General features: G+C 35.1%; 1 protein-coding gene across 1 annotated transcript in view; it reads left to right on the plus strand.

The window, feature by feature from the left end:
- The window catches only part of LOC306879114 (kinesin-like protein KIF1A), a 74771-nt gene that overhangs the window by 24996 nt on the left and 34297 nt on the right, over positions 1–15478 (plus strand). The window contains exons 8-22 of the mRNA XM_079431830.1: positions 2299–2410; positions 2629–2706; positions 3037–3102; positions 3215–3232; positions 3442–3520; positions 3604–3682; positions 4081–4223; positions 5305–5343; positions 10528–10730; positions 12666–12745; positions 12835–12910; positions 14229–14308; positions 14416–14522; positions 14610–14690; positions 15078–15258. Coding sequence (XP_079287956.1) covers positions 2299–2410; positions 2629–2706; positions 3037–3102; positions 3215–3232; positions 3442–3520; positions 3604–3682; positions 4081–4223; positions 5305–5343; positions 10528–10730; positions 12666–12745; positions 12835–12910; positions 14229–14308; positions 14416–14522; positions 14610–14690; positions 15078–15258 — 1422 coding nt within the window. The remainder of the gene's footprint in view (positions 1–2298; positions 2411–2628; positions 2707–3036; positions 3103–3214; positions 3233–3441; positions 3521–3603; positions 3683–4080; positions 4224–5304; positions 5344–10527; positions 10731–12665; positions 12746–12834; positions 12911–14228; positions 14309–14415; positions 14523–14609; positions 14691–15077; positions 15259–15478) is intronic.

The raw sequence follows: 15478 nt of genomic DNA on the forward strand, positions 1-15478 counted from the left end.
ATTAGCAAATCATGCGCACGATTTAACAAATAGAGGGAACGAATTAGCAAATCATGCGCACGATTTAACAAATAGAGGGAACGAATTAGCAAATCATGCGCACGATTTAGCAAACAGAGGCAACGAATTAGCTAATCGAGTGCACGATTTAGCAAATCGAGGGAACGAAAAAGTAATCCTCGATTATTGCATGATTTATTATTTTTTTCTTGCGTGTCATTAAAGTGACAGTATAGACATTTAACATTTTAGATTGTTTTTAAATAGCACAGTTCCTTTGAACTTTCTTTTCATCAAAGAATCCTGTAAAAATGTATCACAATTTCCACAAAAAATATGAAGACTTAAGAAAAAAAAACCCAGCCTTTAAAATTTTGGAATGGTAGTGTATTTAATGGTATTGTATATTAAACACATAATTATAAATGCGGAATTTGTTTGGAATTTTATGAATGTTCCAAATTTTCTGATTTGACTGTCATGATGCAATGAAACCAAAATGGATTCTGCCACAAAAACAACTTAAGATAGGCAGGGACCTGAACTCATATTTGAGTTATGTTTGAGAAGCCATTTTATTTTGGCCCAAGTGCGTTATGTTTGTTCTTAAACATTTAGAGAGAACATATAGAGGTGAATTAATGTAGTCTTTAAATTATTTGCTGTCTTCTAAAACAAAGCCATACATGGAGGTTTGGGGATTTTGAGCGTTGTCATAGAAACAAATCATTTCTGAGTCAGAGGACATGATCAGCACAAACTAGAATCACAAAGATGCTATTTTGTAATTACAGAAATTCTGGCACAATGTTAAAGCAATCTATTCTATTCTATTCTATTCTGGCTTCTAGAAATAACCAATAATAGCCTTTTGCTGCACAGACCAGTGGTCCTGGTCACATTTTTTTTTTTTTTTAGGTCTTCATGGCCACACTGAGAGGAAAACAAATATTTACTTATTGTTCAGGCTTATCATCATGGAAACAAATGGACCATTTAATTCCACGAGGCATTATGTTAGTTCATTCCTCCTGTTTCCTCAGATTAGCATCAATCAACAGTTCGCTAATCTAAAGGTGTTGAGATGCACCACTGCCTATACACTATACTTTCCTCCTACGCTATACATTTAGCCTGTTATGTAAGCTCATGTTTGGCAAAACATACAGGAGCTCATTAATGGAATAAATGATTAGGAGGTTTTTTTTTTATTTTAGCTGCATTTGATGAATATGAAGACACCAAGATCAAAAATAAAATAAAAATATTATTGCATTTAAAGTAAATCTTTTCTATTGTAATATATTTTAAAAAGTTACTTATTCCTGTAATGACAAAAATGAGTTTTCAACAGTTGCCAGTGTCACATGATTCATCAGAAATCATTCTAATATGCTGATTTGCTGCACATTTCTGAACATCAAGTTACAAAGTAACATTTCTTATTATCAACGGTTTCTGCTTAATATTTTTGTGGAGTTGTGATTTTTTTCAGGATTATTTGAAGAAAATAGAATTTATTAAATTTATTTAAAATAAAATTGTAACAATGTAAAAGTCTTTGCTGTCACTTTTGATAAATTTAATAAATTTTTACTGAAAGTAGGCTATTAATTTCCTAACAAAAAAAAACATACTGCCTTTATGAACAGTACTGTATCTAAATACATCAGGCAAACATTTTGTTGGTCATTAAATTTCAGTTCAAGATCAGATGAATCACAGAGGCAGAAGTTAGTGCAAATGGTATAATATTATGATTTAAAGATAGTCTTTCTGGTGGAATGACCTGCCCAACTCAATCCGAGCAGCTGAATCCTTAGCCATCTTCAAGAAACGGCTAAAAACACATCTCTTCCATCTTTATTTTACCAAACTCTAACTCTTTAACTTTAGCACTATCTATTCTAATTCTATTTTATCTATCTGTCTTCTTTTTTTATAAAAAAAAAAAAAAAAACTCCTATCAATTGTATATTTATTCTCTAACTGCTAGCTTTTCTTGAAAAACTAACACTAGCTTTCTTTTTTCTAGTCTAGTCTAAAAAAAAACTTGGTACGTGTACTGCGTTAGGCTAACCGAGACTTGTCATAACACTTGCATGTTGTTGCTCTTTTGTTGGTTTTGATTGCTTCTATTGTCCTCATGTGTAAATCGCTTTGGATAAAAGCGTCTGCTAAATGACTAAATGTAAAGAGAATGTAAAAAATCTAAAAACACAGCACTTCCTCACATGGTATAGAGTCTAAGCAGTCAATGTTAATGAAGTTTCTGAATGGTGAAATTCTGTTATCCAGGACAGTAGCAGCCACTAACATGAATGAAACCAGCAGCCGTTCACATGCTGTCTTCAACATCATCTTCACCCAGAAGCGTTTTGACTCGGAAACAGACAACACTTCAGAAAAGGTATGTGCTGCTGTTGCATATTATAGACCCCGTCAGTCACATAAAACAGCTCCGTTTAGAGCGTAAGCTTAGGCCACTAGTCTCTCACCCTTACACAGGGCTGTATTGGATGACTTTTGACATTGAGAGTTTTTTTTTTTCTCTGTATGGGTAATTTGAAAGGTGATAAGGGCCTGTCCATTTCTCAGCGTGTTCATTATTGACCTGTTCTCTGACAGGTCAGCAAAATCAGTCTGGTGGATTTAGCCGGCAGTGAAAGAGCAGATTCCACTGGAGCCAAAGGCACACGGCTCAAGGTGAATAATATATATATATATATATATATATATATATATACACACACACTGTATATATATTCACTTCCTATCCCCTAATTGTCTATTGTCCTTTCATGCCCTCTATTTAACTCCTTTAGAATCTCTGTGGTTGTCCGCATCATTGTATCCCCTCTGTTTCTTCTGTCTTTTCTATGTCTTCTAATTTTCTCTACATACTTGCTGTACTTCCTGCTATTAATGCATAGAGCGCATACTGGCATTTTGACATTACCCCACTTCATTCTATCATCAATAATTTTTTGAGTTTGGAATTGTAATTCAATTTTCTACTTACTCTTTCTATCCCAGGAAGGGGCAAACATCAATAAATCACTTACTACCCTGGGAAAAGTCATTTCAGCTCTGGCTGAGGTGGTAAGTGTTTTGTTTTGCTCTGAGCCTTGAGGATATTTGATAATTTATTGTTTTCTGCATAAAAAGTTTAATGTGTGTCAGTTTAATGATCTGCAATCGCTTATTTTCGCAGGATTCTGGCTCAAACAAGGTATAACAACATGAAACAACATCTATCTATCTATCTATCTATCTATCTATCTATCTATCTATCTATCTATCTATCTATCTATCTATCTATCTATCTATCTATCTATCTATCTATCTATCTATCTATCTATCCGCTCTGTTTTCAACTTATTTAATTTTGAATTGATTAATTTTGAATTGAATTTCTTATTATTGTTTTTTTTCACACAGAACAAAAAGAAGAAGAAAGTAGAGAGTTTTGTTCCTTACAGGGATTCTGTGCTGACCTGGCTACTGAGAGAGAACCTTGGTAGGTATCACGGTGTTCGGTCACATGAAACATGATTTTAATGTATTCTCACTCTTGAAGCACTTGACCTTTGACCTTTGCAGGTGGAAACTCTCGCACCGCAATGGTAGCGGCTCTCAGTCCTGCTGACATCAACTATGATGAAACGCTCAGCACTCTCAGGTATTCTTCCTCAGTAAAACACCAGTTCGATCATTTTTTCTCTCTGTCTGAGGTTGGTAATGAACTAGTTAATGAGCTGACGGGGACAGCAGTATATTACATAATGAGAATGTTCCTGTTCCCTCTCCACACACCTGCCTCCCACTTGAAATGCCCTTCAAAGTTGCTGGTGTGCATTAATACTGCTGAGCAGAGCAATTGGGCACCTATCTGTGTGTGTGTGTGTGTGTGTGTGTGTGTGTGTCTGTCTGTCTAAAATCTTCTTTTTTCATTATACTATGTGTATATATCTACTGCAACAGTCATAAGAAAGCAGCATTATAAAAGCATATTTTTTACATATATTACCATTTGTTTTTTTTCATTACCAAATTAAGTCCACTTTGTGTGTGATTCAGGTATGCAGACAGGGCTAAGCAGATCCGTTGTAATGCTGTGATCAATGAAGATCCTAATAATCGTCTGGTGCGTGAGCTGAAAGAAGAGGTGTCCCGTCTGAAGGACCTCCTCTATGCCCAGGGCCTGGGTGACATCATCGAGAGTAAGAGCGTTTGCTTTTTATCTGCTCTGCCTTTATTTCATCAAAAGTATTTCATCAGACAGTTTGTGACCACTTTTGTTTTTATGGTACTGAGATATGCATTAGTGCATATGCTTTATTGTTCTGTTCCAAATCCTAGTAAGCTGCCTAGAGAGAAGTAGGCAACTAAACTAGGCTGCCTTCTAAGCTCATTTTGTCCATATTTTAAGGAAACATGTAGGTATGCCTAATTGCCTATAGAGGTGAAACAATGTGAAAAAATTAATCCAAAAAGTTGATGAAAAATAGAAATGTTGATTAAATATATGTTAGTTATATTTAATTCAGTACTAAAAGTAACAATGGAAGGAGTTCAGTGTTACAATTATTTATTTTATCTAATATTTGTGGATTGTGTATTGTTATGTTTGCTAGAGTATCAAACTATTATCTTAGCAACATGCTAACATCAAACTTTGACATCAGTTTGAGTCAGTTTGTGCACTGCATGAACTTGCTGTCAACATAAAGTATTCAAAATTGGTCACTTTTGATATTCATTACAGTCAATGCTTCCTTATTAGGCAGCTGCCTATGTACAGTAGGTAGTAGGCAGCAAACAGCTTGCAAGGTTTTGGAACAGAGCTCTTATGTCTCTATTAGAGATGGAAGAGAGTTGCATATATAAACATTGATGGTTAAAATTAAGTATAAATTGTTGATTACCACACACACATGCGCATTAAAATGTACGCTCTTTAAACAACTCACATTGATTCACTGGGTCCTCAACTCTTCCCTGTGCACTCCTAACTCTATTTCTTCTAATCACTCGTTTCTTTTCTCATCCTATCGTCTCTCGATGGTGATCCCAGCGGGGAAATGCCTTAGAACAGACGATCTGGAGTCCAGCCCTCTGGGTTTGGTACAATTCAGTGTCAAGTGACTTTCAAAAGTCTAAATTAGACTCCGAATTTCCTCTTAGCTCTTAGTCTTTTTGTGTCAAACAGTTCGTCTCAATTTCCTCTCTGTCTTTCTCTTGTTTTCTGTTCAATTTTATAGCTTCTCTTACTCTTGTTTCTTCTTTGTCATTCTCTCTCAGCGTTTCGGGGGCCAGTTGAAGATTTTGCTGGTTTGAAATGTGTGTTTCTTGGGCTATATCTCACTCTCTCTTCTATGCTTTTGCAGTTTTTATGGATAAAGCAGATCTCTGCAGCTTCAGGGTCCATCCAAGGGTTTGAGAGAAAATTCATACTCTCTCAGTCATGAGAGAGCCATGTTCATGTCATATCCCATGAAAGCCATAAATATTTGTCTGTTAAATATATTAACCAGCTTTTATAATTGTCAGTTTATAACAATTATATCATTATATATTCACCATTATATAAATAATATACTAAATTATATGTGACCTTGGAGCACAAAACCAGTCTTAAGTCGCTGGGGTATATTTGTAGCAATAGCCAAAAATACATTGTATGGGTCAAAATTATTGAGTTTTTGATCTTTTATGCCAAAAATCATTACGATATTAAGTAAACATCATGTTCCATGAAGATATTTTGTAAATTTTCTACTGTAAATATATCAAAACCTAATTTTTTATTAGTAATGCTTAGTAATTGCTAAGAACTTAATTTGGACAACTTAAAATTTTTCTCAATATTTAGATTTTTTTCACCCTCAGATTCCAGTTTTTCAAATAGTTTTATCTCGGCCAAATATTTTCCTATCCTAACAAACCATACATCAATGGAAAGCTTATTTATTCAGCTTTCAGATGATGTATAAATCTCAATTTCGAAAAATTGACCCTTATGACTGATTTTGTGGTCCAGGGTCACATATAACAACATTACTATTTTTGGTATGTATTTAGTATCTTATATTTGTATTGTTATAAATAATGTAGATATTAGGAAACTTACATTTGCAATGGACAAACATAATACAGTCTTCTAATAATTTAAATGATTATTACCAAAATGCCATTTTTGGAGGTGGTATTTTGGTGATATATTGTGGTTATTTGATTGTTGCTTTTCTAACCCTGGTTGCTAGTGTGGTTTCTGAGCTGAAAGCTGCTTTATCTAGTCTGGTGCTGCAGGGCTGTTTGTTTCCTCTCTCTTTTCACCCTCTCTTTTTGTTATGTTTTTCTTTTGGCTTGCAATGCAGAGCAGGATAAATGTTATGTCACACTTACTGTATGAACTAATTGATTTCACTCATCCACTTATCTGTCATATTAGTTATTATTAATAATTAATTATTATTAATTAGTTAGCTAACTAAGTATCAAACAAAGTGGCATATGCATGTGCAATGCGCTACTTTTCTTTACAATACATAGTGCTAAATTTTGTAATATAATGCAAGAAAATGAATTCTTCATAGGTTTGACTTGTGTCTGAATACTTCTGGGACACAGTATACAAAAATCACCCTGTTCAGACTAATATGCACTACAGTTGTTCAAGACATAGGAGAAAAACGTATATCTGTTATTAGGGTTGCATCTGAACTGTGCAGGGCTCCGGCCCTCCAGGAACTGAGTTTGACATCCCTGTGTTACAACATTAAGAGCTTTTTCTGGTTACTTGATAAAAATAAAACTTTGTGAAAAGGACTTGATATAGCATTTCTTTCCTCCGGGTTTTGGTAGTGGGTGATCATGAAATACAATCATGCCCAGTTTTTCCAAACCAAGATAATTATTTTCAGATTGGTAGCAACTATTTACAAGTGTAAGAGAAGGTAGATGCTATTTACAGCAAATAAAATAAATTCAATTAAATAAATAGTTAATTTAGTGTCATTTATATTCTGTTACATTGTTTATTCATATTTGAATTAGTTATTGTTATATTGTCAATTTTAATTTTAGTTGAAGTTTCAGTGAATTTTATGTGAAGTTCACATTTTTTATTTATTTTTAGTTTTTTTAACCTGTTTTTAAGGAACAGAAATGATATTATATTTATGCTATGGATAAATTGTATGGATGATATTATGTGAAGTTAGTGTAAATAGCGTTTGCTAAAACATGATTGGTTATTTGCACTGTAAGATATGTCACTGTCCAGTGATGGAAAAACATTTTTAGTTCATCTTTGATCACATTTGCTGTGTGCGTGATGCAGCCATTATTCAAAAGCAGATTGATGATGTGGAGAGGCGAAAAAAGCTTAGTTCATCATAAGCCTTGCGTGCACTGGCACAGAGGACTGCCTTAAGCAGAAAATATTAGCAGAAGTGCCTTTCTTCAATGTATATTATGTAATCCTCTCATATCAGCTGCTATATGCATAGAATCCTTAGTCTTCATCTTTTGTGTTTAGTCATCCGTCACCAGGGGCCACGTCTTCTCACGTTTTACCCAAGATACTTGCCTTGTAGCTCTCTTAGGAGTGTAGTAGCACTAAGCGCTCTGTTGCCATAGCAGCACTGTCAGAGCTGAGAGATGTTATTGTGCGTAGGTTATAGAGAAATTACAAAGCCAATCTCTCTGTAGAATATACGTTTATTTAGCTATTATATCCCGTGTTACTTTTCGTATGTTATTAGCATAACTGTTCAGTTAGAGATATATGATATTTAGTGGTTGGATAGGTGGATATTATATGAAATGCTGGCAGTGAGAAACGTGGGAGGATATTTCCTGTGTGAGAGTCGTGAATGTTGTTTTGTAACTCAGATGTAGGCTGTAAGTTATTTCATTGTAAATGGATTTCACGAGAGCATAATGGAGCTGGTAATGGAGGTTTTACTGTGGTCAGCGATGACGATTGCTCTGGTTGGAGATGACGGGAATGAGAGTCACTGGCTTTTAGCAGAAATATGAGCTCATTGCTAATGTACTACAGTCAAAATTTGCTTATATAAAGTGTATGTTAATTAATATGAGAGATGGGCCAATGCTAGATAGCATTAAAGATGGAAAAAGGGCCTATAGGCTAAAATACCATGGCAATAGCATTCTCCTTAGACAGCATTTATTTAGACAAAAGTCTGTTTAGTGCATATTTTCATTAAGACATTTTCTTAGTTATGTTTTACCAATATTGTAGGTGTATTTTAGATATAATTTTGGTATAACATCAAGCCCCAATGCTCCATTGGTGATATCATGCATATTTAAAGGTATAGTTTAGCCTAAAAATAAAAATTCTGTCATCATTTAGTCATCTTCACGTCATTCAGACTCATTTGGCTTTCTTTCTTATGCGCAACACACAAGAAGATATTCTGAAGAATGTTTTGGTTTTTTTGTCCAAATAATGAAAGTCATTTGGGTTTCAAGGTTAGCTTCCCCTAGTGAAGATAAGGATAAATAAGATAAATATACTAAAATGTATTTTAAATACATTTATTTAATGCTAAATATACTACAAATACATTTACGTATTTATGTACTTAATAAAAATACCCTGCGATTTTACTTTTGGTATACTACACTGGTATACTTAAAGTCTGCTAAATCTGAACTTATTTTGTACTTAATGCACTTTACTTGTGCAGTAGTATGTTGAAGTCCAACTAAAGACATACTATTGCATGTATACTCATATACTGGATTCATTTCTGTGTATGTCATCTTTGGCTCAAGAACATTTTGGACACCATAATATGAACAGCTGAAACATTTTTCTAAATATCCTGTATACATCTTAGTCAGGTTAGATGCCATACTGAATTTAACAGAGTTTAAAAAGAGACTGTGAGGGATTGACGTACAGTTTTTACAATGGCACGCACTGTTTAAAGGTCCTACGTTATGCAGAAAGAGTTTTTATCAACTGGAAGTTTTTTGTGAACAACCTGTTGTAACTGTTTTTAAAAAACACACTGTACTTCTGTCCCTCACAGCCTCGTTTTCATTCCTGAAAAAATTCCCTGACTAAGGGAAGAAAGAAAGTTATAGTTTAAGAGTCATGACATAGATTTTTTATTATTTTAATATGTTCCTTGAGGTTTACTTATAATGGTAATAAAGTTTTTGCCCCCCCTCCCCAAAATATTATTTTCAGCCCTTATTCTGGCCCTCTGTCTAAAACAACCTCTTTTAAGGGATGTGTCCTTTAAGGCTTTTCAGTAATTGCCCACTGTTATGATTGGCTAACGTCACTGCATAGAAAACAGTATCAGCGCCCCCTCGCTATTGCATGTGTGAGTGTTTTGACAACATAATAAAAAAATGGTCATTTCCAAAGCATCATGAAATCACTTAATTACGGTTTGTGATAAGCTGCATTCAGATCTAGTACCGCTTCATCTTCCAACAAATGTTTCTTTGTGAACTCTCCATGACACTGTGCCTCATTTACAAAACAAAATCAATCAAAATCAATCCTCTGACACAATCCGGGGTGCCATTAAAAATAAACTATCCACTTTTTCCTTACGCTGGGGTCCTTCTGATATCTGTACAAAGACGCAAACAAGCTATTTAAACCAAATGCGTCAAAGCGAACGTCCTTTCACTCAATTTGTCCTTTGACGACAGACTCAAGCATGTGGACTGTGTCAGAAAGCAAACGCGCATCGATGCCTTGCTCTGGAGGCAGCGTTTATGGAACTGTTCGTGCCCGGGTGACTTCATCTTGCACCTCAGAACCAAAACGAGCCATTTTTGGAGCTGGATTAAATAAATGCTTTGTTTATGACGAGGAAGACTTTTTAAGCTATGAAACTTGTAGGATGTTTTAACGGTGCAAAGACCTCTTATATTTCAAAAGATCAAGGCAAATTTGATTTCTCAAGTCATGACCCCTTTAATGAGTGAGAGTAAATTATGACAGAATTTTAAATTTTTCGCTGAACTATGCCTTTAAGACCAAGAAAGGATTGCCATTAGTTGCTTGAATGGACTAACAACATTTTACTCAGTATACACTAACAAATATAAGACACTGGTGTCAAATAACAGCCCAGATCAATGCATGCATGCCTGTTAAATTTTTCAGACGTGGCTCTCAGGTTGCTGTCATTGGATGGCCGGTGTGTAACGCTGTAGCTGATGGCTGGCGTGTCTCTGTGCTGCCGGGTGCCTGCGCTAGAGCTCTTATTTTATTTCTGCTTGTCCCCTTTACTGGGCTGTGACTGTCTGTTCTTTCTTTGTTTCTTGGGCATTTCTCCTCACATGTGAAATTTCTGGGTCTCTGAATTCAAATTCATTTCAAGCTACATGTCTTTCTCTGTCTTCTTTTCTCTACCTTTCCTTCCTTCTGCTCGTCCTTTTCTGTCTGCTTCTCTCTGAACTCTGTGTCTGTTACTCCCTGCCCCTCTTCCTACCTCCCCACACCTCTCTCCCCCTTCCCGACAGACATATCCGATTACAAGAACAATAACAATAGTGGCCAAGCTGTCAATCAAAGAGGTGATCTCTCCACAGTGACCAATGCTATGACGGGGATGAGCCCCTCTCCATCTCTCTCCGCCCTGTCCAGCCGGGCTGGTTCCATCAGCAGCCTCCATGATCGCATCATGTTCAGCCCAGGGAGCGAGGAAGCCATTGAGAGACTCAAGGTGACTGGCATGACAGCACTGACTGAAGTCCTTCAAATATAAATCTGACAAACATTTGCCTTACAACTTCCGATTAAACGGCTCATATCATATAAAATATAAAAAAAAAAAATTCCCCCTTAGTGTTATTGTACTTACGTGCAGTATTGTTGTTATTAACTAAATCTATTAAAATTGAGGTAACACTTTAGAATAGGGAACACTTATTCACTATTAACTACGACTTTTCCCTCAATAAATTCCTAATTTGCTGCTTATTAATAGTTAGTAAGGTAGTTAAGTTTAGGTATTGGGTAGGATTAGGGATGTAGAATAAAGCATTTATATGTGCTTAATTACTACTAATAAATGGCTAATATTCTAGTAATATGCATGCTAATAAGCAGCTAGTTAAGAGACCCTAAAATAAAGTGTTACCAAAATTGTTTTTACTAATTGAAATAAAGATGGAATAAAATAGAATAGAAATAGAAAAAGTGAGAAATGTTGGTTCAGCAACTAACTGAAATAAAATAAGCTGAAGTTGAAGTACTAATGACTAATACTAAAACTGAAATAAATTACATCTAAATTGAAATATAAAAAACTGATAAAAATAACAAAATCACATAACACCATTACAAAACCTACAGTTAAAATGAAAATATATATATAAAAGCTAAATTAAAATATTAATAAATACTACAATCATATACAGTGCTGGCCAATATTATTAGAACACTTGGCATATTAAGAGGTTTCAGTTGTTTTTGTTGAATTGGCCATTACAGTACCCATAAAACAAACTATTGCCAGAACTACCTGCGATGGAAGGAATCTGCTGGAACACTGATAATGATGGACTGGAACACTCAAAGTCTGGATCTCAACCCCTTTGAGCAAATTTGGGGCGAGTTAGAAAATAAACTGGACAGATATATTGTACATTCAATGGAAAGCCTTTGGCTTGAGTTGCAGAAGGTAGAAAGATAACATTAGTATTGAAGTTCTCAGGAAATATATTGACACTATGCCAGAGAGATGTACTGCTGTAGGTCCTGCAAAAGGTGGACATACCAAATATTAAAGTTAAATGTGGATAAAAACAGTATGAATCACTTCATCTGATATTTGTTGTGCTCAGAGCAACCATCTGCATGTTTCATTAACATTATGAAATTAAATCATGTTTTGGAGGCAAAAAAAGTCAATATTTTCCGATCTGTCAGGTTTTCTTATCATTTTAGCCACCACTGTATACTGTACTGTAAATAACATAACATAACATTGGTTATATAACTGTAACAATTTAGCAGTGTGCCCCAACAGATGCAAACCAACACCCAATAATACCACCAGAGTACACTCACTTCTCAGACATTCCATGACCCAACAAACCCCGATTGAACATGTTCAGTTCGCGAAAACAAGTGCCGACCAACAGCAACAGATGCCGATAATGGTAACACACAGCAACAGTGGATTCTACAAAATCTGACCAAAGTATGGTCAGACTCTGATGGTGTAGTAAGAATCAGCCACACCATTTATCGCTCTGGTGATTGGTTCAAAAGAGACTGGTTTCAGAAATGAGCATCTGTTAGTAAAGATGATAGATTTTAACCCTGAACCAACCAAGCACCTACCCCTGTAATGAGTGAGAATGCGGCCATGTGTTCAAGTTGTCATTCCTATCTATGATATTACTAAGTTGGTTCCAGAATGATGCATTCATGAGGTTTTTGTTTCAATTAATAAAACTAAAAAAGTGTTTTCGCAGCAGAGAGTTTCAAAATCTGAAAGTTACAGTGTATTAACTCTTTAATTCAAAATATTTTACCATATTAACTCACCCCAAAAACTAAATTGACTTGCTGTCAAAAGGTATGTCTCGCAAAAACTACCATAGATTTGGTGGCATATTTTAACTTGATATCGTTTGTAATACCAATTTAGGAAACAGAGAAAATTATTGCCGAGCTCAATGAAACCTGGGAAGAGAAGCTTCGCCGTACAGAGGCCATCAGAATGGACAGGTGTGTTGTATGAAGCCTTATGTAATTAAGCAGTTTTATGTTATATATAAATTAATGTATTAAAAGCATCTATAAATTGATTTTCACAGAGAAGCACTGCTGGCCGAGATGGGTGTGGCCATGCGTGAGGATGGAGGAACTGTTGGAGTCTTTTCACCAAAGAAGGTAAAGATGCTATAAAGGCTGTAAGGAGAAACCATGTGCAGGTGGACCACAAATTAAGGTTAATATGTTTGCTCAAATAACCAAATAAGCCTGTAAATGTCTTTACGTTCTTCTTCTGGAAGCCCTCGCAGAGAAAACCTCAGGCTGTTTTTATAGACACTGTTGGGCTGTTCTCTCCCAATGAGGTTGGTTGCCATGGATACTGTGTGGTTACATCCTGATCGCTCCTCTCAGATTTTTCTAACGTACCTCTGTGTGTTTTCTCCATCAGAGCTTTTTTAAATGCGCCTGTGATCTTTATTTAGGGTTCTGTTGCTTATTACTCTCTGATATGAATGCTGATGTGCTGCAATTCCTTCTAGTCTTTATAGTAAACTTTAAAGCACTTTGAAGACTTCAGATCTCAAACATCATGGCCACATGATGCTTTTAAAGGCTTTCCTGTCTGGAATCTTACACAATTTGGTGATATCTAAATCTAATCGCATGCATTTTCATGGATTTCGATATTGAAACTTGATGTAAAGACAGCTGTCTCAGTAAAACTGTTTGATTTTTATCTTATTTTCCTCTTTTAAAAGGTTGTCTACATACATTTTGAAAGTGCTCGCAAGGCAGCACTACTCTGTTATTTTGCAAACATTTTGGCTACAGTTTGTTTTAAACTATTGGTTCTAAGTATTAAACAGCTGCAAATAATTGAGTGTGAACCATTTATTCATAGACATCGTTTAGACATTTTTTTTTATTTTATTTTTTTTTAGATAATTTCAGCCTCTTTTCTGCCCCTATGATTCATACTTTAGGAAGTTAAAAAAGTATTTAAAAACTCCCACTTTCTTCAGCATATACTATATATATATATATATATATATATATTATAGCGATTGGTCTTCTTTCTTACATCTGTTTGCATTAAGATTGTCTCAGCAATTAACATATTAACAATTAACAAAGATCCAATCAATTCCCAATGGACTAAAGCAAAAAATCTTGCCATACATTATTTCTCATTCAAGAAGCCATTTACACAGATCACAATAGGGAGAAAAGATGAATGGAGTTACCATTTTATGCCGACTATATCTATTTATAGTCAGATTTAGACAGACCTGTGCAATGAACAAGATGCCTTCTCATTGTATTGACAACAGCAGTCCATCATTACTGTGGCATTAAACACAAAACCAAAGCTTAAACCTAAACTTGCCTGAAACTTTAAGACTATTCAGTTGCTGTCTTGTAAGCATTGGCATTTCATTCAGTAAATACAAAACCTATAATGTTGATTTTCAATTCATTTGGGCCCTGATTATAGACACCCCACCTGGTGAATCTAAATGAAGATCCTTTGATGTCTGAATGTCTCCTGTATTACATCAAAGATGGAATTACCAGGTTAGTGCCAATCCAAGCTTCTTCTTTTCTCCGTTGTGCATATAAATCACACATTCTTCTGTTCAGTAGATTTAGTACTAAGGTGTCTGATATGTTGCTGTGCTCAGGGTGGGGAGAGAGGATGCCAGCAGAAGACAGGACATTGTTTTGAGTGGTCACTTCATCAAAGAAGAACACTGCACTTTCACCAGCACCACTGGACCTACTGGAGAAGGTTTTTTAATGATGCACTTTGCAATCCCTCATATTTCATACACATATATGCCACAGTCCTTATGGCTGTTCTTCCTGTTTTTTACAGCCGTCATTCTTGAGCCGTGTGAGGGAGCAGAAACTTATGTCAATGGAAAGAGAGTAACAGAACCCACTGTTCTCAGATCAGGTCTGTTTACTTTTCCCTCACCTGCTACAATGCTTTTTCAAAGCATTATGAGTTGGTTCCAATTATGTAGGTATTTTTTATAAAAATGTTTATTTATTATGATTTCAATTTTATTTAATTATTTTTAAAATTCATTTAAATGAATTTGTTTATTTATTTACTTCATTCCTGATTTTATTTTTAAAAATTTATTCATTTATGATTTCATTTTTAAATTTATTTGTTTGTGATTTTTTTATTTTTATATTTTAATGTTTATAAACTAACATCTAAAACAATTATTTTAGAAATTGGTATGCCATTTTGCATAAACGCTTTTGTGCATATCTGTGTAGAATGAAACAGTCTGTGTAATTTTTTTTTTTGTATTGACTCGAACATTTGTAGGGAACCGAATCATTCTGGGCAAGAGCCATGTGTTCCGCTTCAATCATCCAGAGCAGGCTCGTCAGGAACGTGAACGAACCCCCTGCGCTGAGACACCAATGGAGCCTGTAGACTGGGCCTTTGCTCAGAGAGAACTTCTGGAGAAACAGGGCATTGATATGAAACAGGAAATGGATCAGAGGTAAAGGAAACATGACGGAAATTCAAGAATAAGTTTAAAGGGGTCATATGACGTTGATAAAAAGAACATTACTTTGTGTATTTGGTGTAATGCAATGTGTTTATGCGGTTTAAGGTTTCAAAAACACATTATTTTCCACATATCATACATTATTGTTGCTCCTCTATGAAACACGTAGATTTTTTGCAAAGCTCATCGTTCTGAAAAGCGAGGTGTGCTC

This window comes from Barbus barbus (genome assembly GCF_936440315.1).
Source record: "Barbus barbus genome assembly, chromosome: 13".
NCBI classification, from domain to species: domain Eukaryota; kingdom Metazoa; phylum Chordata; class Actinopteri; order Cypriniformes; family Cyprinidae; genus Barbus; species Barbus barbus.